The 27391-nt window shown below is 34.5% G+C and overlaps 3 protein-coding genes across 8 annotated transcripts in view; 2 read left to right on the top strand and 1 right to left on the bottom strand.

The window, feature by feature from the left end:
* The window catches only part of LOC127812204 (DExH-box ATP-dependent RNA helicase DExH16, mitochondrial), a 30948-nt gene extending 25023 nt beyond the window's left edge, over window positions 1–5925 (bottom strand). For 4 of the 5 annotated variants that reach the window (XR_008025837.1, XR_008025838.1, XR_008025839.1 and 1 more), the window contains exons 1-6: window positions 5617–5925; window positions 4572–4695; window positions 4292–4413; window positions 3978–4168; window positions 3392–3532; window positions 1607–1729 (exon numbers count right to left, since the gene is read on the bottom strand). Coding sequence is in view for 2 of the 5 variants with exons in the window: in XM_052352574.1 (XP_052208534.1) it covers window positions 1607–1729; window positions 3392–3532; window positions 3978–4168; window positions 4292–4413; window positions 4572–4695; window positions 5617–5734 (819 nt within the window). In the remaining 3 variants the exon portion in view is untranslated. The remainder of the gene's footprint in view (window positions 1–1606; window positions 1730–3391; window positions 3533–3977; window positions 4169–4291; window positions 4414–4571; window positions 4696–5616) is intronic. The other variant, XM_052352573.1, reaches the window with a different exon arrangement.
* Window positions 5926–11764: 5839 nt separating this feature from the next.
* LOC127810867 (type IV inositol polyphosphate 5-phosphatase 7-like) lies at window positions 11765–16858 on the top strand. Of its 2 annotated transcripts, none has more exons than XM_052350445.1 (14): window positions 11765–12194; window positions 12295–12382; window positions 12717–12785; window positions 12893–12977; window positions 13066–13170; window positions 13263–14127; window positions 14236–14429; window positions 14713–14821; window positions 14941–15089; window positions 15332–15578; window positions 15691–15738; window positions 16220–16276; window positions 16369–16527; window positions 16619–16858. In XM_052350445.1, exons 1-10 carry the CDS (start codon window positions 12165–12167, stop codon window positions 15549–15551), a joined length of 1914 nt encoding a protein of 637 aa, XP_052206405.1. In that variant the 5' UTR covers window positions 11765–12164; the 3' UTR covers window positions 15552–15578; window positions 15691–15738; window positions 16220–16276; window positions 16369–16527; window positions 16619–16858. The 2 variants fall into 2 exon arrangements, with proteins under 2 accessions (XP_052206405.1, XP_052206404.1); XM_052350444.1 differs by having other exon boundaries at window positions 15681–15738.
* A 4071-nt stretch (window positions 16859–20929) lies between these two features.
* On the top strand, window positions 20930–26751 carry LOC127811953 (proteasome subunit beta type-2-A). The gene is made up of 3 exons (XM_052352174.1): window positions 20930–21193; window positions 21313–21436; window positions 26238–26751. The coding sequence occupies exons 1-3, from the start codon at window positions 21036–21038 to the stop codon at window positions 26556–26558; spliced, it is 603 nt and encodes a 200-aa protein (XP_052208134.1). The 5' UTR covers window positions 20930–21035; the 3' UTR covers window positions 26559–26751.
* Window positions 26752–27391: the final 640 nt, after the last annotated feature.

The following is a 27391-nucleotide window of genomic DNA, read 5'->3' as shown; positions in this document are numbered from 1 at the left end:
CCCGAGATGATTTGTCTTTGCAAGTATACACTAATGCAGACCATGCTGGCTGCAAAGTGACTCGGCGTTCCACCAGTGGATTTTGTGTCTATTTTGGCAAGAATCTTATTGTTTGGGGGTCCAAGAAACAAACTATTGTTGCTAGGTCTATGGGAGAGGCCAAATATCGTGCTATTGCTTTGGGTGTGACTGAATTAATGTGGCTGAAATCATTATTTTAGGAGTTAGGGTATCCATGTGCTGATGTCCCTATTGTGTGGACTCTGGAGTGATAATTTAGTTGCCAAAAGCATGTCCGAAAATCCAGTTTTCCATTCTCAAACCAAACATATTGAGGTTGATGTTCATTTTGTTCGAGAGAAAGTAGAGAATGGTGAAGTTGAGATTAGATATGTTCCTACATCTAATCAGGTGGCTCATGTTCTTACAAAAGGGCTGCCCAGAGACAGGTTTAAGTTTCTGCGAACAAGGCTTGGTTTGGTGTTGACTCCTGTGCATGCTGGTTCTACAGTTGCTGGAAGATTATCCAAGGATGAACACTCAACCTCTATGGAGTCTGATTTGAGGGGTGGTGTTGGAGTAGTTTAAATATCAAGATTGTTGTTGTGCTTCTTTCTGTTATATATATGTCTTTCTTTATATTTTTAGTTAGTGGTTGTAGTTGTATTGTTTGTTATGAGCTGTCTATTTAAAGCAGCCCGTCCTCAGAATCTAATTCACTGGTTATTCATTTGCTGAAAATTTCATTCTTCTTTTCTCTACTTCAGTTTGTGTTCTGTATCTTTTCGTGCCCTAGGATTTTCATTTCAACATATGTGTGTGCAAAACTTCTAGTAAATTCATAAGCCAAGAAAGAAAAATTCAGAATGCATCTTCAATTCAAACACCAATCAATATCCAATATCCAATATCCAAAAAAAAAAAAAAGAAAACAACAACAAAAGAGTAAAAAAAGTGACGAGCACCTCCGCTTTAACCAATTCAACCCCTTTTAACAAGCCACATGGTGTTCTTGGCACATACTTTAATGTTTCCAATGAGTCATCACCATTGGACCAACAAAAATCTGTGCTGGATGCATTTCAGATCATGGTTGTTAAACTCCCGATTTTATGGGTACGATTTTACGATTTTTTGCACCAAAAACCCTTACGATTTTACGATTTTGAAGTTGAATCACACTCGATTTTACAATTTTACATGTCAAAAACCCTCTTACGATTTTACGATTTTAACAACCTTGTTTCAGATTCAGATATTGTGCCCTTTTAAGCGTCCATGCATCATAGCCAAACGAAATCAAAGTGACATCTAACCTCTATAATTAATTGCTTACCTCTAGAACCACATCCAAACACAAATTTGTGTAGCTAGCTTATACGTACAACATAAAACATCTTAATGCAACTTGGGTTCAAGCATGGACATGTAGCAAAAAATAAAAAGCAAGGTTCACAGAATAATTGCATTAGACAGGACAACTAGTTAGGTAGCATGATAGTTAGGTATGATGACTCAAAATTAGAGACAAAATTGTTATGCGCACATGTGAAGGAAAGAATGAAAATGGAAAACGTAAGAAGAACAAATTCCAAGTAATCCTGACCTTTAATTTGTATATTTTTTGACGTGAAAAGGTAACAATGCAATCACCAGTTTGAATATTAGCAAAAGAACCAAGAGGAACCTTCAGCGGGACTAGGGGTGAAAGCCTCTCATAGTGTTGAACCTAAGAAAAGCACATGACATAGAAAGTTAAACTATAAGGTCAAAGAAAAAGAACATAATACAAAAGCAGCCACTAAGTAAAACACAGCGAATTCTTTATCCACAATAAGTAGATAACCATTGCTTAAATTCAGTTTTCTTTAAGAAAAAAAAAAAAAAAGAGTTTTGAGAGGAAAATATTTTAAGTATCCAACATAGGAAATATATAAGACAAAACATGGATTCCAGCCACAAGTCCTTGTTCTAAATTTTAAGAAACAAAGATGTGCTTGTTATATTAACATCATAGGCAGTCAGGTCACCCGAAAATAAATAAATAAACAAGCATGCTTTACAGCATAATTGAAGGGAAGCAATTCAATCTCAAAACTACCAGTACTCAAGATCAGCAGGACAAAGTGGTCCCAGAACGAGAGTGACAATAGACTTTCATTAAGGATGTGTTCTAATCTTGGCATTCACCCACACACAACAATGGTCTATATCAAATAAACATTCTACTGCACAAGAACATAAGACAACATGGAAGATTAAAATTTCTACACTAGAATGCATGAAATTCATCCGAAGAAAAGAATTAAACATTACTCAGTGGAAATACAAACTGAAAAAGCTGCCTATGAAGCATCATACAATAAGAAGCATAAATGCAAACACAATAATGGAAATGGGCACTTGTACAAGTACAAGACATGTAAACAAATTAACCTAGAAAAAGCTGTTCAATTTATAAATTTAATTTCATTCAACAGAAAAGAGTAATGCTATCATTTCAGTTAATAAATACCATTATGACCCAAATATAAAGTTATAAACAGTGTTTGTATAATCATCAATAAATCATACAACAAAAACTTATCAAACCTGAATTTGGAGTCAGCTACATGGATTCTATCCCGTTAATCATCTTTATCCATTGTCATATCTTCTACAAGGCCATACCACATATCATGCCTAAGAGTTTCCCACTAAGTTTTTCTAGGTCTTCCTCTACCTCTTTCGTTAAAAGCTTCTCCCACTCCAACCACTCCCCTCACAAGAGCATCTATCGATCTTCTTTTCACGCATCTAAACCATTTTAATTGTTTCACACAACTTATGACATATAACCTTATATTCAATTCTATCCTTTCTTTCTCCACATCCACCATAATATCCTCATCTTTGTTACACCCATAGTCTGCATATGTTGGTGCTTAACCACCCAACATTCCATGCCATACAACAAAATTGATCTTATAGTAATCTAATAAAAATTTTCAATTAGCTTTAACGGAATAATCAATAAATCATCCACTAAAAAGAATATCAAGCATCAAATTGAAGAAGATCATTGTCAAATTCATCATTGCAATCTTAAAAAAATCATCCATTAACATTCAACTTTCATAAAGAATGGCCCCCAAACAAAATGAGAAAAACAAATAAACAAACAAACACACACATTTCCAGCTTCCAAGTAGACCTAACTTCAAGTTTTTGACCAACTCCTCACCATTGGACATTCTATATATTGTATACAACACGTATTTTATCTAACTAGTAATCATACTGATTTATTACTATCAAATATGGATTCCGCATTGATTATCCAAGTGCTCATACCTCATAAGCAATAGCCATACAAACACAAAAGCAGAAATTCTGAGAGCAATTTAATTACCATGACATTGTCACCCGTCACTTTAAGTAGTTCTTGAATCAGAGGAACAGCTGCCGCATCTCCACAAAGGTGAAGCTCACTAGCAGAAATTCCTAATAGAGCACGAGTAAATGAGAAGCCCCTTGTCCTACAACCTATCATCTGCAAGAAAGAAAGGAAAATAATGATCAACTATGACAATGACAGACAAAAGTATGGTAGAGCTATTTTCCCAAAAGGCAAAGGGAAGAATTTGGACAAATTTTGATATAAGCCGTAGAATTATCTGAATGTTGTTTCATTGAAGAAAAAAAGAAAAACATGAATCTGCAATGTCCACAATTCTACTGGTGAAGCAAGACAGACATCAAAATTTCTATGGCAGAGATAAGAAGACTCAAAATGGTGATTTGTACTGTGAATGAAATTTAGTCATGTTATAATGACGCATGCAATGCATGCAGATAATGTTCAAATTCTGCATCTCTTTCTTCTTTTCCCTCTTTCTTTTCCTCTAATTTAGCATCTCCATTAGTTCATAGACCTGAGTTCCAATAATAGCTACACTTATTGTAAATAAATTGCTCCTAATAAAACATTGACATGCCTGAATTTCATCAACAATAGCACAATCATAGTCATGGGCTACATCAGCCATCTCTACAGTGACAGCCTTGTGCTTTGCACCATCAACTTCCTCTCTTTCTTGTCCCGTGATCAGATCACAAGGAACTTTTGCCTTATTCAATCTTTTTGCTACCTCCCATGCCAACAGTCTTAATGGCCCACAATAAATGCCTGCAGGATGACAAATCAAATCCATATTTAACTGATTCATTAGCATCTTGACACTTATTTAGTTTTATGGATAATGTAAAACGCAAACTGAAAACTCAGGTTAAGTTAACATTTAACACGCACCAGAAGAACTGGACTCTAGTTGCTTCAGAGCCTGATGTGTTTTCCCACTGTTAGTGGGACCCACATGTAGAACAACATTCCTTTTTTTCCTTCGAGCATTCAGGTACCATGTATGAGGATGACTAAAATTCAAACCACAGAAAAATGTTGATTTAGCATCAGATGATTCAGATTAACATAAAAAATGACACGGAAGATTATGCATCATACAGATCAGCCATGATGGTGGGTTGGGGTGGGTTCAAATTAGAAACTAGTAGAAAGGTTATGACATTCTTACGTGAGGTCTGTAAAGTCAATTTTTGTAGCACCAGTGGAACTGACAAAGTGCCTTGTGCAACAACAAATACTGAATGAAGTTCCAAATTTCGTGTCCCTAGGCAACCAATAGGAACTGGTGTAATCTGCCAATGGAAGGGAATCCAGAAAAGAGGTGTGAGAGAGAGATCACAAGAAATAACATTGGCCAAATGAAATATCACAACTGAGCAAATTTTCACGTTCTAGTGACAAAACCAGTTCAAAACTTTAGATCCATAATTGTAATCAACTTTGATTATTAGAATATACGAAAAATCATTTCCGTTGTAGAAACCAAAGACATCCAATGTGAATGCTGTGTCAGAGCACTATGCATGATCACGTGCCACTTTAGTACAACACTACAGGAACACAATATCATCCGCAACAAGCTTTAAGATTTATCTGTGGCATAATTTCTCATATTATGCACATACCAATCGGCAATTCTGCAATGTATACAAGTCACAAGATTTGGTCACTAAAAGCATCCTCTCACAACTCAGAGCAGCACATCACATGGATTCCAGAGTCCAAGTAACAAAAAATGCCTATCACTACTTTGCTGTCCAAATCACTAGCCCATTTATCAACAATATCTACTTATCTCAAATACCCTTCTCCTAATTGTAGATTAATCATAGGGTGAACCCAGTGCACGAGGCTCCTGCATTTCGGGCTCTGGGGAAGATTAATCATATCACAGCAAATTTCAATCTCCCCCTTTTTCTTACACAAATAACCATACTTGTAAGCAAAACCTACTAGGTGTAATCTTACCCAATTAATGTAATAACCTCAGTTCATCTGTGCACATTACAGGTAAGAACACATGAGAGGAACATCGCAGCACTGACCATAACACTGTGCAATTGATTTTGATGGGACCGAAATCAATATGATAAGCCCACTGCTCGCCCATTCGGTAATTCGACTTTAGATTAGACAATAGAGTTGATGCAACAAAATCAAACATTATTCTCGAGAGAAACATAACGATAAAATCAGGGTTTTGAAGGCAGTACCGTGAAGGACAGTACGAGAAACGACTGGAGGTACGAGTCTTCGCCGACGAAACAAAGAGGCCATTTTCTTTGAGGAAACAAAGACTTTAGGTTCGACAATTCCTAAATAAGCTGACATGAGACAACAACGTATTCGAAGGGAAACGAGCGGTGCGTGGAGATTTGCGTTCCGGAGGAACCCATATTCGGTGTGTTGTGCCGTGTAATTCGCGGCCGACTTCGGTTCTGGACTCGGAGAAGATGGTGGCCGTAAAATACTGCGTGTTCGGCGAAACTGAGGGAAGAATACAATATTTCATAATGCTGTTAGCACCCCAAGTTTTAGGATATTTACTTTGGATGGAAGATAATGTTTTTCTTAAGATAGGGCTTTTGCTGGCTATCACATGGGCTTTGGGGCCTTTTGAGGGCCTTACGTGGGCTCTGTTGGGCCATTTTCCTGGGCTTGGAAGCCCGATTGATTGTATCCTACTACTATCAGTAGTTGCCCTTTCACTTTTTTTTTTTTTTTTTCAAATTAAATGAATATGTAAGCTAAAAGCGAATCTAATCTAATCGGTCATAATAAGATTTTTCTTATAGATGTACATTGTCGAAATAATCTCTTTACCCAAAAAATAATAATAATTATATATAAATACGAGCTTTCATGAATTCTTACAATAATAAATACCGTATATTAAAAATATCATTTTTTTACAAATAAATTTACTCTTTACCATTTTGGGATAGAATAACATGGACCACCTTAAGAAAACAAACAAGTCAACATGTGGTTGGATTTGAGGTAGCCTCCCCCCTGCTATTGTAATTGTTTAGATGATGATTGAATTCCTTTAATGCATGGAGAGGGACATGTCCTTGAGAATAGACAACAATGATCCCTCATAATTATGAGGGTTTTTTTTTTTTTTTTAAGATCGGGCATGTGTCGCTTTCATTTCTACATCAAATCCTAATAAATGAAAATTTTAAATTATTAGTAAAAAAAAAAATATCATCCTCGATTAAATATTTCGTCGTCACTTCTACTATGGAAGGTATTTTTTTTATTTATAGTTGATCTAGAATGTAAACTAAATAAAATTGTGCTAGATAGGTTGATAACTAACATAAAAATTATTAAAAATTTTATTATGTATTCTATATACAAAAAAAATGATTAAAAAATTAAAATTTATATGTCACCCAATCAGATTAAAGCGGTGGTTATTGCATAACAAAGTTCTATGAAGTGAGTGGAGATGCCTTGAGTCTAATGGGTAGCCACTAACTTAGTATTTCATTCAATTTAGGGCATTTAAGAATAAAAAAATTTGAAGATATTTGAGGTCCTTAGAGGTACATTAGTGGTCGCATGTTGAGATTCAATTCATACCTACTTTATAAGACTTTGAATGGAATATAAAAGAATGTAATAAAATAGAATATTTCATTTGGATAGAGAAGATTTAAATAATATTATTTCAAATGCTCAAATTTCAAATTATTACATCTAAAATTCAATTATATAAACAAATATCTTACTTTTTGTGTTTAAAGCTTCCCCATAAAGTGATTTTCTGAAATGCCCTCTATATATTTTACTTAAAAAATTAAAATTTTGAAATTAAGACCTTTTAACTAGAATGAATTTTCATTTAAAATTTTTTATTTCTTACTTTAGCATGAGCCACACCACTAGCGATTCGACATGTATATCTCAATTAATTGACAATAGGTTATTGTAATTATTCATTAGGTGATCTTATTTATCTAATAAATACTTATTAAACAATTAAAATCAATCTCTTATATTTCTTCATTAGTTAAGAAAATGATAACTGTTTTAAAAAAAATTAAAACTAATTTAGTGGGATTAGTTTTGAAAAAGATTGACGTGTAGTCAATTTATAATAGAGGGGTTATTCTCTTAAAAAGGATATACAAGTTCTTGTCTTAGTGATCAGTAAAGAGTGGTGAGTGACCTAAATTCTTATGTTTGAATTCACTCTTTACGTAAGCATTGTGGATCAAACTCAAATTTACTTCTCTTGTTGAAAATCATGAAATTGTTGTAAGAAATGGCATCCAAATAATATAAAATAATAATAATTTGGGTCATCAAGAGCAATTTTGAGGGTATATACAACAATGTACAATTAGCTCATTCATCAGAAGCATCCATTCAACTTACAACTTAGTTGGTTCTTTTACATTCAAGTAATGGCTTGAGATACAGATGCACACTAAATTTCTTACAGTTGCTAAGAACAGTTGTATATCATCATCATTTGCCATCACAATGCATACAAGATACAGATGCACACTAAATGTGCCAGATGGTAGGACAGAGACATGTGAAGAAAGCCTTGGCAAGGCTTTTTGAATATCAAAAGCCTTGCCATTTGGCAAAGCCCCATCTATATATATATATATATATATATATGTTTGTTTGTATTGGAAAATGTTTTTTTGGGCATAGTTTTGATGACACTATATGTGTCACACTTAATATAATTATTTTACATTAAATAATTAAATGGAGCAGCAAAGACAAAAAGAAAAAGAAGAGTCAGGCATTGAGATGGGGCCTTAAAGCAGAGTAAAGCAAAGAGGATCTAACAGCCAAAATCAAAAATCCCATCCTTTGACTGCCTCCTCGTGATCATCATTTTCAGCAGTTAAAGGCTGGTTTTGACACCATCAAAGTGAGCTAATAAATCTTCTTTGCATATGCTTATACTCCCTGTTTCCTCACCCTTTCTCGTGCTTCTTGAATCTACGGATGGTGATGCATTGAATGAGAGAATCGGGTGTATATCTTCTCTGATATTTGTATTTATGACCCTAGCCTTCTGTCCACATCAGCTGGTATATTGTTACAACACAATTTATATTGATTATATATATATATATATAGTTGGGGTCTTATATTTATTCTCTTGTGGGTATTTTTTTTCCTTCATTCATCCTGTTTTGATCAAATAAAACTTTAAGTTTATAGTCACTTTAAGTGATAGAATAAATGTATGTTATTCAGGTTTGTGGTCGTTCGAATATAATAATAAATTTATTTACTGGAGACGTCATCGTCAACCCATTTAAACTTTGTAAGAGAAAGAACAATTAGATGAGACAATACAATATACATGCAATCACTTCGATACTTAAATTAGACACTAAACTTCACTAGAAACTCAAATACAATATTAAAATTAGTATAAGATGAAAACATTTTTTGAAATAAAGACTCATTTATTTATAGAGGAGTATAGAATTTTATATATGCTTGATATTATGAAATTCACTAGAATTAAGATTTTTATGAATAATGTTTACCCTTTTCACGAAACTCTTAAAAAGATTTTTAAATATCAGAATTATCATATTTTATTTGAAACCCTAAAAGAAGAAAAAATTATATGACAAGCTTCGAGATGTTATAGCCTCTCGAAGCTTGGTCATGGTCTTCAGAGGACACTAATAATTTTCATGATAGGTCTTCAAGAGATAGTAATGGTCTCTCAATTTTTCAATTTTTGAAAGGCTGTAATGCTCTCCTAGCCTTTCGGTTTCTAGGAGATCATATTTTTTAGAAATATTTCGCATGATACCACTTTAAATCCAAAAAAATATTTTGAGCTTTTGGGATTGTTTTTTCCTTTTAATAAATTTTTATCAAGATTGATCTATAGAATGATATTCATATAAATATTATTAAAAAATTGAACTTCATCTATTAAATATATTTTTAACTTCCTTAATGTCTTATAAAAAAATTGAGGAAAAGGAAAGAAAGTTGTCAAAGGGGCGGGGGTAACTGTAGTTTGATATGGTAGGGGCCAATAGTGGTGCACTTTAGATAATGATTTGCCATTTATGGCCCATTATTCTTTAGTTTTTGATACAACTCATCACTTTTATAAAACTTCTTTACACTATTCAATGTTTACTTTTATTCTGCTTGATGATTCCCAACTCCCACGACATCAGAATTATCAAAAACAAACTCACCTAGCCTTTGAATTTCCACAAAAATTGCAAAAGGTTGGGGGGTGGGCTATGCTGCCCTATCACCCACTTCTTGTGGACCCACCCTGCCTTTGTGCTGATGATTAGATTACCTTGATTTGAACAAATTGGAAGCCCACTCATCATACATGTTCATAAATTTGAGAGTATATGAATTTTAATCTTATAATTAAACATGTTGTAATATTTCGACAACTCAGCAGACCCATAAATTTTTTTTATGTAAAATTGAGTTGTGATAATTTTTTTTTAATTTTTGACATTTTTATATATAAATTTCATATTTTAATAAGATTAATTATACCAATAATAACTCAACTTTGTATTCTATTATTGTTTGGTCACTAAATTTTGAAATGTTACCTAACACTAATTTTTCAAAACTGTTACACTTAGTCACTGAATTTTAAAATATTATCTATTAGTCACTGATATTTCAAAATTATTACTGCTTAATCACTGAACTTTAAAATATTATATGTTAGTCAGTAATATTTCAAAACTGTTTCTCATCTGTCACTTGTGAACTTAAAGTTCAGTGACTAACGAGTGACGGGTGAAAAACGATTTTAAAATATTAATGACTAACAGATAATATTTTAAAGTTTAGTGACTTAGTAGTAATAATTTTGAAATATCCATGACTAATAGATAATATTTGAAACTTCAGTGATTAAGTAGTAACAATTTTAAAATATCAGTGACTAACATATAACATTTCAAAATTCAGTGATCAAACAGTAATAGAATGCAAAATTAAGTTATTATTGGTGTAATTAACCCTATTTTAATATAATAAGTTAATTTCAATAATAATTTTAAATTTATTCTCATATATATCACATATAAAACTAAGACTATGAGTCGAGTCGTTATTTAAAAGTGACTTATTTAATTCAAAATAATATATATATATATATATGTATCCAGGATCTTCCTAATAAACTATTAATGCAGAGATTGGACTGTGTGTGACAAGAAGAGAAGAGTTCAAATGAAACTCCTCCATCTCTTTTGGATTTAGCTCAGCTTCTGTGTTTGACGTTATACATTACATGGCCTCTACTTTGCTGACAGAAGGAACCATGACAAAGGCAGAAGCTCATGGGACAGCTAGATTTATAATTTCCTTTCCCATATGAAGATAACTCCACTTGAAAACATTTGGCTAGGGCAAGAAAAATGGCTTTTTCACAAGCCCTACTGACCACTGATTTGTACTTAAAAAGGGCTTCATGCTGGTGGAAGATACAGTTGATTAGTGAGGGGATTAGGAGGTACTTTTATTAAGAAATAGTAATTTATTCTGGGAATCAACACGGACCGGAACTATAGAAATTTTTTATTGGGTTGATTCAGTATTAACACATAATATGATCACAACTGCGAGTCATGAAAATGGGCTGCTCTATTTGAATTACAATCTCAATCATTCTTGAAAAAACATAACATAGACCGAGAAAGAAGAAAGGAAAAGATGGAGGGAAATTGAATGACAGAAGGGTACTCCTGTCGCTGTTGCACGGATCCTCTTTATCTTTTCTTCGTGCTTCTTTGTTTGAACTGCTTTTCTTAACTTTGATGGAGGAGACCAAGCGGCAACGAGAAAATGCAACTAAAGAGGCCTATGTGATCTCACGTTCTGCACTTTGCTGACCAATGGGCAGCTGTAAATAACATAAAATGTCCATATGTATATAATTTGTTTGTAAAATGATATGATTTGTTAAAATTTATGTTCTAAAACCATAGAACACTAAAATGATATCATGGTTGCTTAGAGCAAAGGCAGATTGATATAGTTCTAAGACATACTTGGTAGATTCTTATGAATATGGTATAGCAATTGTAGAATTACACAGACTCAAAGTTCATTTTATTGGATTTTATAGACTCTGTTTCACAATATCTAACCGGTGTCGACTCAAAGACTAGTAACTACAAATTTCGACAGTTAAAGAAAAAAAAAACATTGTACATAAGTGGTTCACACAATTACCAAACAATTGCTTGTAAATTTGGGGTTTATTCATAAAAGATTAATCTTGTAACAAAAGAAATCAAGGAGAGGCACTTTATTCTATTCAAATTTGACACTCTGCTGGTAGCCTGCTGGCCGGTTTTCGAGAAAGGGAAACCCCCGTGTCTCTCTCTCTCTCTCTCTCTACATTTGTTGCATTCTTCTGTTTATAAGCTTCAAAAACTAATCTCACTTACCTGCATTAAAGTCCTACCTCGCTCCTGCTGTGGTCATCATTTCTAATTTTATTGGGTTTCAGGTCTATATTCTTCTTCTTTCCTTCTCACAGAGAGTGAACTCATATAGCCGAAAGGGTCCCCCATCAGAGGAGAAAAAAGAGCCTTGTTTTGGGCAAATTTCCCACAAATCAGAATGCTGAGAAGCTGAGATTTCTTTGCAATCTAAGGGAAGTAGAGGGATTCATTTTGCAATGTTGTTGACTGGAAGAAAAACCCAGAAAAATTGGAACTAGCAGCGAAGGAAAACAGTCCTAGCTGTATGAAGTAGTGAAACAATGAGAGATGGAAGCACAAAGAAAAGCAAGGTTTTTGCTCTGTGCCCTTCATTTTCTTGGATTGAAACATGATGAATTTCTCTTCGTAGTTTTATGTAGTTGCTGAATGTTCTTTTTCTGCTTGGCAAAGCTTTCCTGGTCAAAATCACTAGTTAGGAAATGGTTCAATATCAAGAGCAAAACTGAGGAGTTTCAGGGAGGTGGAGCTGTTCATGGGGGTGAGTGCATTTTATGCTGTCTAGGTCTTTCTTACTCCTTCGATACGTGATATGTTATTACTAATTAGTGTCGTTCCGTTTATCGTACTTTGTTCGCTTTAATGTTATATACTAGATTCTTAATTTCTGAGAAAACATAGGGAAAGAAAGAGTAGAACTAATATTAAATGCTAACTGTTGTTCCCTTTGAGTTTGTTTTCTTTCTCAATCACTTCTTAGCACCCAAATAGATGTTTCTTCTTTAAATTCTAAACAGCTTTTAACTTTGTTGTGCTATGTGTACATAAAATTCAAGTTGTGAATTGGTGCATATATGTTGATTTTGTCTTTTCAGGTCCTGATGTGGAATGGAGGAATAGCTTCTCAGATAGAGAGCCAAGTAGAATTAAGAAAAGCAGAACAGGTTCAGTATGCTCACGCAACCAAACTCTCTCTTTCGGCGGAATTGGGGTTTTATATTCCCTTTTCATGCTATTACTGCTAATAGTGTCCTCTCACTTGGATGCGCAGAAAAGATAGGCAAGAATGTAGAGCGGGTTCGTCGGAGGAGAGTTGATCTCAATCATCCCCAAATTATAAACGTGCATAACTATAGGTTTGTGTCTTTATGCTTTATAATTTTTACCTAATCCATGGTGTAAGTTACTTTATTCTAAACAATATTTCTTTTTCTGGGTAAGCAGCATGTTTGTGGCTACATGGAATGTGGGTGGAAAATCACCAGAGAGTAATTTGAATCTGGATAATTTTCTGCATTCCTCCCCTCCTGCAGACATTTATGTCCTAGGGTAATGATTTTGTTTGTTTCCATCTTCATTCTTCCTTCAAGTTAGTTCTCTTCTATACTAATAGAAGCATGCACTCTGGTTTAATGTTCTAGATTCCAAGAAATAGTTCCTTTGAATGCTGGCAACATTCTGGGTGCTGAAGATAATGGCCCTGCAAAAAAATGGCTAGCTCTAATAAGCAAAACACTAAACAATCTTCCAGGAAGTAGTGGAGGTAGTGGGCGGTATACGCCTTCTCCTATCCCCAATCCAATTGCCGAATCAGATGCAGATTTTGGGGGATCAATGAGGCAGAAGGCATCCTTTTTCCCTCGTAGATCATTCCAAACAGCATGCAGCTGGAGAACTGAAAATGATTCATCAACCTCGCAGCCTCGCCTTGATCGGCGATACAGTGTATGCGATCGGGTTATATTTGGTCACAGGCCAAGTGACTATGACCCCAATTTCAGATGGGGTCACAGGCCAAGCGATTCATCCTGGGGCCACAGGCCAAGCGACTCATCCTGGAGTCACAGACCAAGTGACTCGTCTTGGGGTCACAGGCCAAGTGATTCTTCTTTGGGTCACAGGCCCAGTGACTCTTCTTGGGGTCACCGGCCGAGCGATTCTTCTTGGTGTCACAGACCTAGCGACTCTTCTTCAGGTCACAGACTAAGTGATATTTCCTGTGGTCACAGGCCTAGCGACTATTCAAGATGGGGTTCATCAGATGATGATTATGGACCTTGGGATTCTCATAGCAACATGTTGTTCTCACCAATATCTAATACTGGTTCTGCGCCAATGGAGGATGGTTACAGATTTCCAGGGCACTCAAGGTACTGCTTGATGCTGAGTAAGCAAATGGTTGGCATTTTCCTCACGATATGGGTTAAAAGTAATCTGAAGGAACATGTTCGCAACATAAAAGTATCTCGTGTTGGAAGAGGATTGATGGGGTACCTTGGCAATAAGGTACCTTTGAGAAAATCATTGTGGTTTTTTTTTTTTATTATTGTTCGTATTCTTGGCATTGGAAATATAAATTAAGCACACAAGTAATACCAAAATTGGCTTTTGTAGGGATCCATTTCAGTCAGCCTGATGTTGCATCAAACAAGCTTTTGCTTTGTATGTAGTCATTTGAGTTCAGGACAGAAGCCGGGAGATGAACTACGGAGGAATGCTGATGTTATGGAAATCCTAAAGAAGACAAGGTTTCCACGAGTTCATAATGAGGGCCAAGATAAATCCCCAGAAACAATCCTTGAGCACGAGTAATACTCTCACCCTGCTACAATCAGTTGACCTCTTGTTAAATATGATGAAACTAAAATAAATATGATATGCAACTATTTCATTTATTTCATGGTCCTGTTATAGCATTCATAGTAGATCGTTTTCACTAAGAAATTCTATGCTTTCACACTCTAGACACTTTTGACTAATTTGAGTTAGTATCTGCACACATCTCCCATGGCCACTTGTCATTATTACTCCCTAGTCACATACAAATCCTGTTGCCCACTGTTTTAACGATTTTCCCTTTCTTTGATCTAGTCGGATTATTTGGCTTGGTGATCTGAATTATCGAATTGCCCTATCTTATCGGTCTGCAAAGGCGCTTGTTGAAATGCAAAACTGGAGGACATTGTTACAACATGACCAGGCATGATAAATATTGATTGCACAGCTACTTCCATCTCTTTGTGTCTATATACTTGGTTTTCATTTCTTGTTCTTACTAAGATAACTATAAACTGAATCAATAATGCTATTGTCCAGCAGCTACGGATAGAGCAGAGACTGGGTCGTGTTTTCCATGGATGGAATGAAGGAAAAATATATTTCCCACCAACATACAAATATTCAAATAATTCGGATAGATATGCAGGGGATGACATGCACCCAAAGGAGAAGCGGCGCACACCTGCATGGTAAGAACATTTGTCAAACCACTACGTGTGAGGAAATTAGCATTTGTACACCTCAACTTGAATATTTACCAATGAATAACGAAGATTAAATGCCAGAGACTAGTATGTTTGTGTTTTATAGTTGTTTATGATATTAATGATATTATACCTTTTTTGTTATAGGGGGCGGGGGATGTTAATGGGAAGTGCCCAAATTCTCCTTAGTCAAGGCATTGATGTAGCTATGTTTTCATGTCTTTTAGGTGTGATAGAATTTTATGGTATGGAGGTGGCCTTCATCAATTATCCTATGTCCGTGGGGAATCTAGATTCTCAGACCATAGACCAGTTTATAGTATATTTTGGGCTGAGGTGGAGTCATACCAAGGTCGCTTGAGGCGAAGCATGAGTTGTTCCAGTTCCAGGGTTGTGGAGGAGCTGTTGCCATACTCTCACGGATATACTGATCTCTGTTTTTTCTGAAAGACTGGGAATTAATTCTGTATTTGAGTACGTTTTCTCTTTCTTTGTCTCTAGGTTAACATGCATTCAATAGTTTTTGCCTTTTTACTGTGATATAACTCTTTCTGACTACTCTCTCTCTCTCTGAAGAACTGTACAGTTATGCTTGGGGATCCATCACGATGGGCTGTCTTCATTAATGGGTTAGGTAAGATGATTGACAAATGTAATATCTGATTTCCAAGCACAACCTGCAACCAGTGATCCACATGGTCTTTGATGGAGTCAACATCCTGTGAAATTTCTATGTTCTTTTTAAAAACTTGAAGTGTCGTATTATGTATGCTCTTGATTATTCTGCTAATCACACGTTTGACCTTTCTCTTTCACACCTACCTTCACTAATGGATTTTGCTGCTGAAAAATGCACAAAAATTCAAGTATAATTGGAGCTCTCACTCCATGGATTCTGGAACCAATTTTTACCTATAAAATACCTCACAAGGAGGTCATGTTTGTTGATTCAGCAACTGTATTGTCCGAATCTATTTGAAATCCATTTGATATGTACTAGGCAAATTGCCTGAATGTGTTATGCAAACTGCTTTCTCTTTTTGGTCAAAATAAATCTTGACCAGATCTCTTGGATGTTCTTATTCTTAACTTCTTTTCTTGGTCTCTTCTTCCAGAAGGAATTCAAGTTTGAAGCCTGATGGAGACATGTCTATTGCTCACTAACCAAAAAAGTTGGTCCTTGTCTTTTTCCATTTTCTTTTTGTCTTGCTCTGGTTTTTGTTCTTTTCTCTGATTTTTTCCCACTATTTTTCTCTCTTTTCAGGTGTATATATTTGCATTTTGCTAGCTATATAACTTCACATGATCCAATTTGGCATTACTGAATGATCAACATTTGTTCGTTGCTGAGCAACATACATTTTGAAGCACAATTTGGCAATCTGATTGGTGTTTTCAATTTCCTCGCAAGCATTTAAATTTGGTAAAATTTCCGCTCCCCCTCTCTTATTGTAATGAGAACACATCTTCACAAAAACGTTGTAGTTACCGAATGAACTGTTTCTGTCTTGCAGGATGAACTCCAACCAATCAAGACAGAATTTCCAAGTTGGTAAATCAGGATTGTTTTATTCTTTATTTGTTTCTGTAGAACAAAAAGAGAGAGCCTAAATAATTATTTGAATTGTCACCTTTCTCTTTTAAATGAAAGGACAAGAGCTGATTCTACTTGTTGAGTGATGGAAGGATACAAACTGGAAATGCTTCTCTTGTTCTGTTGTTGTTAATGATTTTACTGAAAAGGTGTTTTTTTTCTTCTCATCTCACCATCAAGACTTGTCTGCTTTTCTTTTTCTCTTGAGGTAAATTCAAAAGCCAAAAACAATGTTGTGAAACTTCTTTTATTGTTTCCATCTCTCTCTTTTGCTTTGTGCATTGTTGTCGGGTACACGAGTCATTTTTATCTATGGCCTTATACCTAATTGTCTCACACCAAATTATCCTTTCCAATTTGGCACTGGAAAAGAACCTACAAATTGACAAGAAAACAAAGGCAACTGTGAACCATTTTCTTCTTAGTTTGTCAAAGAAAAGAAAGAGGAGCTCAGAAAGGTACTTATTGCCCATGTGATGGAAAGAACATGATGGAATGTGGGTGAAAATACAGATACCTGCAGCTTCTTTGCTCTCTGCTGCTAATGATTCTACTGGTAAAGGCTGTGCTCTTGGTTAGTACCGTTGCTTGCTTTCCTTTTTGCTGTGAGGTGGATTCAAAACCACGAGGCTCAGGCCTTGCAGCTGTAACGGTTGGTCATCAATCATCATATGCAAACTCTTCTGCTTTTCTGGGTCATGTCTTTTTCTGCTTTGTAAATGGCTCTGAACAAGACAAGAATGAATGTGGGAATCATTTGCTTCCTTGGGGGGGAAGAAGAAAAGAACATTAAAAGCTGTGAGGCCAACACATTTTGTTATTTTCTAGTTCTGATGAGTGGACCTCTGTTGCTATGCTAGGACAGACACATGGTGTGTTGTTAGGTACTGTTCTTTAGAACCCGCAAATGACAGTGTTGGTCGCAACAATAAAGTTATTTTTGTGACTGACAGATTATATGTTTGAGTTCTGAATATCAATTCTTTATAAAGAAAATGTAAAATTCTTATCGATCTATAAACACAACTTAATCCAACTAATATAAAATTCTTATCTCTAAATTGCATTTCTGTCCTAACTTAAATCCATTTGCTCAGCAAACAACAAATAGTTGCTTGTTGTGATAGGTGTTACTTTTGAGTGCTACAAGTCTACAACTTATTTTTTGACATCCTAAGTTCTATATATTTTAGTAGTTTTGGTGTGTTATAGGTTTTAAATTACAAAAAACAAAAAAAAAAAAGATCTAATTTTATTTATAGACCTTAAAAACTAAAGGTCAGTTCTCTTTATTGTTTTCAACCCGATTTGAGTTTTCAATTTTTCAAAACATTGAAAGCGAGTTCTCTTTTCTATTTTCAAAAACAAGAAAAAAATTTGTAAAGAAAACCCAAAATAACAAAATTATTGTTTTGGACGTTTTCAGTGAAAACACATTGAAAATGTCAAAACACGAAAAATGGATCCAACACCCTTCTACCCACCCACGGACTGCAGAAACCCACATCTTTTCTCTTTCTCATCTCTTCTCCACTTTTTCCTCTCCTCTTCTAGCCGTCGACTACCATCATTGAGCTTTTGGCCCGTCATCTCCTTTTTCTTCTCTGAGCTTCTGGCCCGCCACCACCGTCGCTTACCGCTTTGGCCGCCACCACCGCAACCGCTGTTGTCGACCGCCCCCCATCGCAAACCCTTGCATCGCGATCGACGCCACCGCCATTGATCGCCCCCCGTTTCCTTTCTCCTCTCCTCTCTTCTCTTCTCTTCTGGCCTGCCACCACCCACTGCCGTTGACCGAAATCCTAGCATTGCGCCCCACCATCGCCGAATGGCCGAGCATCTTCTCCCCTTCACCATGGTTTCTTCCTACTTGCTGCTACGACCTTTTTCTCTTCCCTTTTGCGATTTGATTTGTTGGTTGTTTTGTTTTGTTTTGTTTTATTTAAATATTAAATTAAATATGTAATATAATTTTTTTGTATTATTTTTTTAAATTTTTTTGGATTATACCCGTGACAATGTTATGTTATTTTGTAATTTATAATTACTTTATTTCATTTTTAAAATTAAATTATCCATTATCTCTTGAATTATAATTTAAATCTTTGAATCAAATTAATAATGTATTAATAAATATTTATAATTTTTGAAATCAAATTTATTTAACAAAATATTATAAAATAAATTTTCTCAAAATTTTAAAATAAACATGTTTTCTAATTTTCTATTTTAAGAAACAGTTTTTCAGAATAACAAAAAGAACGCGTTTTTAAAATTTTTAAAATAGACACTCAAAACACAAAACTAAAAATAAATTTAAAACTCAAAACTGAAATACAAAAAGAACACCACCTAAGGGTTTGAAATCAACCATATCTAACCTCGAATTAATTGGGTTAAGTTGATTATGTTTTACTTTAAAATTTTAAATTTGATCACAATTAATTTTCATTTGAATTTATATAAAACTTAAACGGTGAATATTTCTAATAAGATCCTACATCATCGTCTCTTAAATAAGATGTGATTGTAGTTTACTAATTATTTATTATTCAAGGATGAACTCTAGTTATTTTGTCTATACATTTCTTGAATTTTAAAATTGTCTAAGTAGTCCCAAATATTTTTAAAAATTAGTTATGAGTGTGAGTGCTAAATATTTCACAACATGGGGTGAATTGAAAAATAAAAAATAATATCCTCTTTTAAGAAGTTATGATAAAATTTTACAATATTGTAGAGGTTGTAAGACAAAGTATCGAAACTTATGTTTTATTTTTTTTAATAGAGATGTAAGATCCTGTAATTTAGAGTTTTAATTTATATTATGTCTTAAGTTACTTAGTAATATAATAGATATTTTGGTAAAATAAAATATATAAAATAGACACAATAATTTTATAGTAGTTCGACTTCGGCCCACTCCACTTATTCCAAACTTCCTTTGTGGTAGTATTTTTCACTATGAATTAAAACAAAAAAGAAACACGAAAGAGGTTTTCATGAGGTGATTTTGAAACTTTCTAACAAATTCAATAATTTTTCAAACTTAGGTAAAATCAAATAAAAAAAATTTGAAATACAAAAAAAAAGTGATACATTTTAAATGTATCTTAGGTTAATTACAAACCTTTTATTGTAAAATATACAATTGAAAAACAACATTAAGGATAGATATGAAATAATGATGAATAGTTTTGGGAAGCCTTACAAAGTTTGAAAGATCGAAGAGTTTGTATGCTTTTGAGTGTTTTGAAAAAATGTCTTAAAAGTGTAAGTTTATTAACATTTAAAACGTTTTCAAAATCTATTATTTATGAGATTGAAAAACACTAATAGTAAAGATAGTTATTTAGAGTGAAAATAAGTGACACACAATAATTTTTTTATCATATGTTTCAAAACATTAAAAAGTATGTTTCGAAACATTTGCCCATATTTTGAAACATTGCTTTGAAATCGTCTGTTCGAGATAGGTTTTAACATGAAATGATAAGACTTGTGAATTTTTCGTAAACGAGATTAAATATATTAATAAAAAACACTCATATTTGCATAATTTGGTTTCAAAATAAGAAAAAAAATTAAAATTAAATAAATATATAAAATTATATAAAACTTTTTCAAGAGAATTCAAATATTTTTTATAATACTCGATGTATGTTTTGAAATATTTAAAGTAGGTTTTGCAACATGTTTAAAATATACATCAAAGCAAAGACTCAAAACTTTGATCAAAATTTAAAAAAAAAAACATTTTTGTCCATGATTAAAAAATATATTACAAGTCTACAATAATGATATCCTCTTTATTACTAAAGAGCTTAAATAAATTGACTGTACATTATATAAATTTTAGATTTTTGCTTCAAACACCTCATAATTTTTATTTTTGTATCAAATTAGTCTTTAAATTTTTTTGAAAAAATTAAAATTAATTTAATAAAAATTAAAAATTTAACAAGTTCTCATACTAAATACTTAAAATTTAAAAGTCTAATGAGTTAATATTGAGGAAGAATTGAAACTATGAAACAAAATAACAAAGCAAAAATAGTTGAGCAAAAATAACTCAAAAGTCTTTAGGAGTTAATATTGAGGAAGAATTGAAATTATGAAACAAAATGAGGGTCACAAGTGCAAGGGGAGAAACGTGAGGGGGTGACCCCGTAATTTCCCAATATTTATCCACTCCCCAGTTTGGGAATCGGGTGTCTTCTTCCCCAAGTCGGCTCGTGGCCTTTTTACAGTTGAAATCAGAAATCCGGAGAGAAGCTAAACCCTCGTTACATTTATCGTTGGATACACAACAAATCTAGAGAGAGAGAAAGAGAGAGATGGAGTGTGTCTTCGGATTGGTGGGGAAGGGTTACGCTCTGGTTGTGGCCGATACATCGGCGGTGCACAGCATTTTGGTTCACAAATCCAACGAAGACAAAATCATGATCCTCGATTCTCACAAGCTCATGGGCGTTAGCGGCGAAGCCGGTGACAGGTCTTCTCCATTAAAACCCTATTTTTCACTCAAGTTTCTCCAAATCTATCCCCTGAATTTTCGCTTTTGATTTTCTTTCTTTTTCTCCTTAATGATTTTAGAATGTTGTATGTGATCAGAGCTCAATTTACGGAGTACATACAGAAGAACGTGGCGCTGTACCACTTTCGCAACGGCATCCCGTTGACCACTGCCGCTGCCGCGAACTTCACCCGAGGCGAGCTTGCCACTGCCTTGCGCAAGGTATGTAATCTTCTTAGGGTTCTTGCTCAGGTTTTACGTTTTTCTGGTTTAATTTGGATTTTACCATTTTCTTCCCTGTGCAGTTAACGTTAGAGTTCGTTTTATGATCCAATCATTTTGCACTGTGGGAATATTAGTCTGGAAAGCAGTTGCAAGAAATTTACTAGGAATGTATAGGGAGCAAATGAACAGTTGAATACATGTTAAGCAACTTAGGTCTAGCATGACCCAGTATTAGGTTTTGAATTGAAATAATTATAAGCAAATGTTCTGGGTGTTGCTTGAAATCGCAGGGTACAGTTTGTGAAGAGGAAACAGTGAGGGTGAGATCTTCTAAGTGAATACTAAAAACGCAGTGATAATAATTTAGGGCAATTGTTGTACCTGAAGAGAGATACAGTGATAATTTGGTAAACAAACTCTTTTTTGTTACAGAAATTCCTTTAATCCTCTATGTAACATGAGTATAGTGATGGATAGTATAGAACCTTTGGCTTTCCTATCATGTTACTGATTAAGATACTTGTATTTAGTCATTCTTGTTGAAAAAAATACGGGGTGGGTGGGTTTGGGGGCAGGGGAGAGATCGCTCATCCACAGTTGAAAGTTTCGAGATGCAGTTGAATTTTCTGTAGCACTCAATGAGGTAGCGATCTATTTTGTCCCTAGCATGAGTACAAACTAAATAGTTGTTGAATATCTATTCGCACTAGACATTAATTTTGGAATCATGTTTCCATGTTGTATGGGGTCACAATATTGACTATGTGGTGGAAGCCAACCATACCAGTTTTTTTTTCATTCACTGCCATCTCATGAAACTTTACCATATGAAGATGGTGTTGACATTTTATCTCATCATTCTTTCACTGGAGGGTTGTGCCAAGAAGAGTATTTGGCGTAAAATTTTGCCGCATTGTTCTTTTGCATGGATTTGAATTTTCTCTTCCAAATTTTTTATGATTAATTTTTTGTTAATCTATTTTCATAAATCTGAAACAAACATGATTAATGGACACTAAGTAGAATCTATTCAGATCAGTTTAGTTTTTTTCTGCTGTTTTATACATAATATCTCTTCTAAAAACTTCTACGGATTGCTTTGAAAGTGACAGATGGAGATGCATGGTGTATATCCTTTTGATAAGCAAAGTAATATTAAGGGAGCATGTGCTTTGAGGCAGATGAGCTCAATACAAAAACTACAGCAAATTAACAACTATACGAAGGAAACTTATCTACAAAGGCCATGAAAGAGGAATTTCACCACCAAAAAAAAAAAAGAAATTCTCCTTCAACCACAAAAAAGGGAAACAAGGGGCTGTTTAGTTTTGGAAAACAGCCTCAGTTTTCTTGAAAGTTACTCCACAGAAATCGGAAAATTAGAAAATTTGTTTAAATATTAAAACTTTCCAAGTAGAAAATGGACATTTGGAAAATGCAGTTTTTCAAAATTGAACTGCAATTGGAAAACACCTAAAATGAGTTTTTTAAGTTCTCCTTATTAATTTGGAGATTTGGGAAATACAATTTTTCTCAAACCATCCCCATCTCCTTCTCAAACACAAGTTATGTAAGAGAAATTAAAAAACCTCTCTTTTGTGAACATATGTTCAATTTCTAGATTGGAAATGAGTTTTCTGTATTTCTAAAATTTGAATGTGTTTTCTGAATTTCCTGTGGAAAATGAAAAGTAGAGATTTTATAGAAAATTGGAGATAGAAAATTGGAAATCATTTTCTACAACTAAACAGCCCCCAAGTGTTCTCTATTCCAAAATGCAAAAGACTCTTCACAACTTCACTCCTCTGGATGCTCTATTATTTCTATTTTTTCGTAAACACCACCTCATGGAAGGGGGAGTAATGTTGCAAAATTGTTTCTTATTTCTTTTAGTACAACTCTTCATCCAAGCTAAGAAAAGATCTGTTGTTAGCATCATCCAAGTAGCATTGAACAAAGAAAAGCCAAAATCCCACAACCTTGCAGCAGTTGGGCAATGTAGTAACAAATGATATATTTTCTCCTCGCATTCCTTGCACAAGGAGCGCCAATCTTCCATAACAAGCCTGTGTTCTCTCAAGTCATCTTATTGTCACGACCATAGTTGTCAGGCACACCTAGGTATGTGTCACAACCCTAGGGTTAGTTAGAGTTGTGATAGGAATTGGGGGAAGAAATCAGAATTGTAGGAAGGGGGAAATCAGTAGAAAGAGGGAGAGAAATTGAGAGAAAGAGGGAAGAAACTTGACGGAGATTGGAGAGAAATCTTAGAGAGAGAATTAGAGTTTATTTCATTCAATTCAAGCATAAAATCTCTCCACTTACAATTGGCCTTTTTAAAGGCATAGCTAGATGCTTAACTAATTTCTAACAACATCCTAACAGCACCCATGTGCTTCTAACAACTCGTAAAATATCCCTAACTAACTATTATACCCTATTACAATAATGCCCCTTTATTGCTCCTAGGGTCATGACAGTATGAGGCAAAGCGTTTGCCTCATGCCAAGGTGCAAGGCACGTGCCTCATATCATAGCTTCGGCTGGGTTGCTTTTGGCTGTTCGGTCTTGCACATTTGCTCTTTCTTATTTTCTTCTCCTCCTAATCCCTTGATAAGTCTTCTTTTATAATGTTGTGTGATTAATATTCACTGTTCATAGAATTAACTTTCTTTCTTTGTTATCCTAATCTCCGGTTTTGTAACTTTTTTTTTTTGGGATAAATTCTATTCTTTTTTGTTTTTTGGGTTTATGCTGTGTTGTTTTTCTTTTGAGTAGTGTATGAATTGAGAAGTTAGACAATGATTAAAAAATTACTTGTTATTTGTTATGTTTGTAAGTTGTATTTCATTTTACTTTGCTCTTCATTTTATGAATTTGTGCTTGTGTTGAAAACTGAAGTAATGCTTATTGTTGATGTTCTTTACTTCTAATACTTTTACTGAAATAATGTTTCATCGTAGTGATGGTCACTTGTCATTCATAATTTATTGAGTCTGATTATATATGCAGCTGAAAATAACTTGGTTATTGACTTTGGAGATATTTTTAGATTATGATTTGTGAAGGGGATAAAATGATTTTTTGGCCAGGACATTGTGAGCAAATGATTGCAAGATAACTTATAGAGGTCAATTGCCGGAAAAAAGAAAAAATGATGGTGGACTTAGTGATGATGTTTAAAAAGTGGAGATAGTGGTGGGAGAAATGTTGGTCGAACTAGTTTGCTAAAATTAGCAGTGTACATCTTTATATGAGAAGTGCGTGTTCTGATGATAAACCAGGGCAGAAGTTGTTTTATAGGTTTTGTTATAATTAAGATTGGTGCCTTTTCTTGTCTTCATATTGTATTTTCTGTCCCTTCATATTCTCTTTCCATGTTAACTGAAGGACATGCTCATAAAAATTCAATAGGAACAGTAGGCCATGTATGTTCCGCAAGTGAAGCTATTTAAACTAAGAGTTTCCTGTGGACTTAAAGTTCTAGAGAGATTTTTTTGAAAAAGGGTGGCTGTATTTAGGTTGAAGAGCTGGTTAATGTGCTTAGTTTTGGGTCCTCTTTTGGAAATTTTGCCTTCCATATGACTGGGAATTTGGCATTGAGTGTTCTTTTCAGTTGTTATTGCTAAACCTTTTCTTCCAGCAATTGTTGAGTAAACTAATATTATCTGGGTCATGGTATGAGGCATGAGTATGGGAACACAATTCAATATTTGCCCTAGTATGTTGTATGGGGGGTAGGCTTAGTTGGAAACTTGGAATGCTATTTGTGATCACAGTTTGCTTCTAAGTGGGTCGTGTATTCAGTAGTTATTAGCATATTTGAGCAAACTTAAATTTCTAGCCATGCAACAAGCATTACAAGAGGAAAAGGAAGATTTAGTAATTTAGTTAGTTTTTTTGTTAGATGATTATAGTGATTTTATATGTATCAGTTTGGTGGATTAATTAGTTGTCTTGAAGATTTGAGTTCTAAACTGCTTATTGGATTACATTATGACTTATGAGATTTATGTTTATTTTTAGTTACTCTATTATTATTATTGGACTTGTGAGAGTGAGCCTTGGTAGCACTGGTAAGGTTGTTGTTTTATGACTAAAAGGTTGAGGGTTTGAGTTATGGAAAAAAATCTCTTTACAAGTTTTTTTTTTGAAAGTAAGGGTAAGACTGTATACAAAACAACCCAGGGAGCCTTGTGTACTAGGGATGCCACTGGGATTGTATTTGAAAATACATATGGACATATGACAGACTTTAAATTTTAAGTGACCTGCAACCCAAACAGCATTCCAACTAAGCCTACCCCCTCGTACCACGTACCCATGAAAATATATTTATGCATGCCCTGCACTCATACCATGTACTATTTAGTAGATGCAGGTGCTCATCTGTTTTATCACCAATACTTGCCTAACTTTGTCTTTCTTTATATGTGATTGTACACTAATCTTTCTAATCTATTGAATCAATGATCATTGCTCCTTTCATAGCACAATTTAATAGGTGAACTGTGATTGCATAAAAAGATATCATGAGCCCTCATCAAAAAGGGGTCCTAATTATATGTGGAACACTGATATGGAATATTGATATTCTATCTTTATACGTATGAAACATATGTTTTTTGTGTGAATGCATTAAGTATGAAATATCCATATTTTCTTTGGCCTGCTTTGTCTCAGTTAAGAGATTATTTTTAGAATGAGTTGTGAGACAACTCTTCCTGTGGATGGGAGATGCTATGATGTTAGAAATTGGGTTTATTTATCACTTGAAATTGTCTATTTTGGTTTTCAGAGTCCATATTTTGTGAATATTATTCTGGCTGGCTACGACAAGGAGACAGGCCCCTCCCTATACTACATTGACTATATTGCTACACTTCACAAGGTTGACAAGGCAGCATTTGGTTATGGATCCTACTTCTCACTCGCCATGATGGACAGACACTACCACAAGGACATGTCATTGGAAGAAGCAATTGATCTGGTTGACAAGTGCATAATGGAAATTCGGTCCAGGCTGGTTGTGGCCCCGCCAAATTTTGTTATCAAGATTGTTGACCAAGATGGAGCTAGGGAGTATGCCTGGCGCGAATCTATTAAGGATGTCATATAGGTTCAGCCTAATGTGTTTTGGCGCTTGGAGGCTTGCCTGTTCTTTATTTTCCTTTTCACTTTGATGGACCGGCTTGGAGAAATTTTATTGTTGTGGAACTATATTCAAATATCTGAAGCTACTCTTGTTTAATTTGCTTAGATACTATGGTTGTAGTATTTTGGAAACCCTCAATGGAGTGCCCTTTCCTGAATCTCTAAAGTGAGTTGAACCGCAATTCTTGGACAAAATCAAAGAAACATACAGAGCAAAACTATCAGGAATTGGGGAGAATCCGTAAAAGGAGGGAAAGTTAGATGCTATAATTTACTATACCAAATAGAGTCCCAAGTGGTTATGATGTTTTGACATGTATTAGAATGAAAGGGTGTTTTCGGTGCACAAAGCTCCCTCTTTTTCTGAGGGTCTAAAAAGGCTTGTTTTTATAATTTACCGCTTTGCAAAGGGGGTTAATTGTTATTATGGCAGAATTTACCCCGACATTACGAAGGTGGTGTTTGTATATCTCAAGCACATGACCTACTAATTACAAAAGCACAAGTTTAGTATTGTTACCAAACTGGCTCCCTTTCGCATATGTTAGTATTGAGCTATAAAAATATAATCCTTGTAGGCGACTTTTTAAGTTTTATGCTATGGTACAAGTGTTGTGTTGATATTTCATTCAGATGATGTATGTTATCCTGTTCACTAGGCCAGGTTACATCAATTACTTGACGCTCGTGTAATGGTTTTATATTGACACAAGTTTTTGATACTCAAAAGGTTCGTTCAATTTTTTTGATGGGATAAAGTTCAAGCCAAGGCAGCTACAGAGTACACAAATGAGCCTT

The sequence above is a fragment of the Diospyros lotus genome, chromosome 10, assembly GCF_014633365.1.
Source record: "Diospyros lotus cultivar Yz01 chromosome 10, ASM1463336v1, whole genome shotgun sequence".
Classification (NCBI taxonomy): domain Eukaryota; kingdom Viridiplantae; phylum Streptophyta; class Magnoliopsida; order Ericales; family Ebenaceae; genus Diospyros; species Diospyros lotus.
This window is presented reverse-complemented; position numbering and strand designations above follow the sequence as displayed.

Bases quoted from the DNA above. Each gene is read 5' to 3' on its own strand.
- LOC127811953 (XM_052352174.1), top strand. From the start codon at position 21,036: ATGGAGTGTGTCTTCGGATTGGTGGGGAAGGGTTACGCTCTGGTTGTG. The intron at 21,194-21,312 runs GTCTTCTCCATT...GTATGTGATCAG, and splicing joins AGCGGCGAAGCCGGTGACAG to AGCTCAATTTACGGAGTACA. The intron at 21,437-26,237 runs GTATGTAATCTT...TTTGGTTTTCAG, and splicing joins TTGCCACTGCCTTGCGCAAG to AGTCCATATTTTGTGAATAT.
- LOC127810867 (XM_052350445.1), top strand. From the start codon at position 12,165: ATGAGAGATGGAAGCACAAAGAAAAGCAAG. The intron at 12,195-12,294 runs GTTTTTGCTCTG...TGCTTGGCAAAG, and splicing joins GAAGCACAAAGAAAAGCAAG to CTTTCCTGGTCAAAATCACT. The intron at 12,978-13,065 runs GTTTGTGTCTTT...CTGGGTAAGCAG, and splicing joins ATAAACGTGCATAACTATAG to CATGTTTGTGGCTACATGGA.